Genomic DNA, 1282 nt, shown 5'->3' on the forward strand with positions numbered 1-1282 from the left:
TGTTTGAAGTTATTAAAATACTCCATTTATACCAAGTTTACTGCGCTTGACTTCCCTGCCACCTATATACATGACGTGACAGTATCTAGTTGAATATAAAGTTGGATGCCCCTTCTCCTAAAATAAATGTCTTCAGATGTGCAGATCATGACTATTATTTTGAAGTTATTGTCCGTAATTGTTGGTTGATAATTGTACCAGTCCTGACTTACACTATTCAAAACACATGATATTTGGAGAAAAAAACATGTCAATTCTTGTCTCCTTCAGTTCCGTCACAAGAGTGACAACCAGGTGAACAACCGCAAGTCTCAGGTCGTCATCCACGGCTCGTAAGTCTCCTCTAGTCCAGTCTACACTCAGCAATACAGACAGTCCTCTAGTCCAGTCTACACTCAGCAATACAGACAGTCCTCTAGTCCAGTCTACACTCAGCAATACAGACAGTCCTCTAGTCCAGTCTACACTCAGCAATACAGACAGTCCTCTAGTCCAGTCTACACTCAGCAATACAGACAGTCCTCTAGTCCAGTCTACACTCAGCAATACAGACAGTCCTCTAGTCCAGTCTACACTCAGCAATACAGACAGTCCTCTAGTCCAGTCTACACTCAGCAATACAGACAGTCCTCTAGTCCAGTCTACACTCAGCAATACAGCCATACATCTAGTACAGTCTACACTCAGCAATACAGCCATTCATCTAGTCCAGTCTACACTCAGCAATACAGCCATTCATCTAGTCCAGTCTACACTCAGCAATACAGACAGTCCTCTAGTCCAGTCTACACTCAGCAATACAGACAGTCCTCTAGTCCAGTCTACACTCAGCAATACAGACAGTCCTCTAGTCCAGTCTACACTCAGCAATACAGCCTTACATCTAGTACAGTCTACACTCAGCAATACAGCCATACATCTAGTACAGTCTACACTCAGCATTACAGCCATACATCTAGTACAGTCTACACTCAGCAATACAGACAGTCCTCTAGTCCAGTCTACACTCAGCAATACAGCCATTCATCTAGTCCAGTCTACACTCAGCAATACAGACAGTCCTCTAGTCCAGTCTACACTCAGCAATACAGACAGTCCTCTAGTCTGTCTACACTCAGCAATACAGCCATTCATCTAGTCCAGTCTACACTCAGCAATACAGACAGTCCTCTAGTACAGTCTACACTCAGCAATACAGCCATACATCTAGTACAGTCTACACTCAGCAATACAGCCATACATCTAGTACAGTCTACACTCAGCAATACAGCATTCATCTAGT

At 43.4% G+C, this 1282-nt stretch overlaps 1 protein-coding gene across 2 annotated transcripts in view; it reads left to right on the plus strand.

Moving 5' to 3' along the window:
- The window catches only part of LOC129857111 (phospholipid-transporting ATPase ID-like), a 49461-nt gene extending 49054 nt beyond the window's left edge, over positions 1-407 (plus strand). Inside the window, exon 6 of one of the 2 annotated variants that reach the window (XM_055925050.1) lies at positions 271-407. In XM_055925050.1, the coding sequence (XP_055781025.1) occupies positions 271-336 (66 nt within the window). In that variant the 3' untranslated portion in view covers positions 337-407. The remainder of the gene's footprint in view (positions 1-270) is intronic. The other variant, XM_055925049.1, reaches the window with a different exon arrangement.
- The last annotated feature ends 875 nt before the right edge of the window (positions 408-1282 follow it).

This window comes from Salvelinus fontinalis, chromosome 6 (genome assembly GCF_029448725.1).
Source record: "Salvelinus fontinalis isolate EN_2023a chromosome 6, ASM2944872v1, whole genome shotgun sequence".
Classification (NCBI taxonomy): domain Eukaryota; kingdom Metazoa; phylum Chordata; class Actinopteri; order Salmoniformes; family Salmonidae; genus Salvelinus; species Salvelinus fontinalis.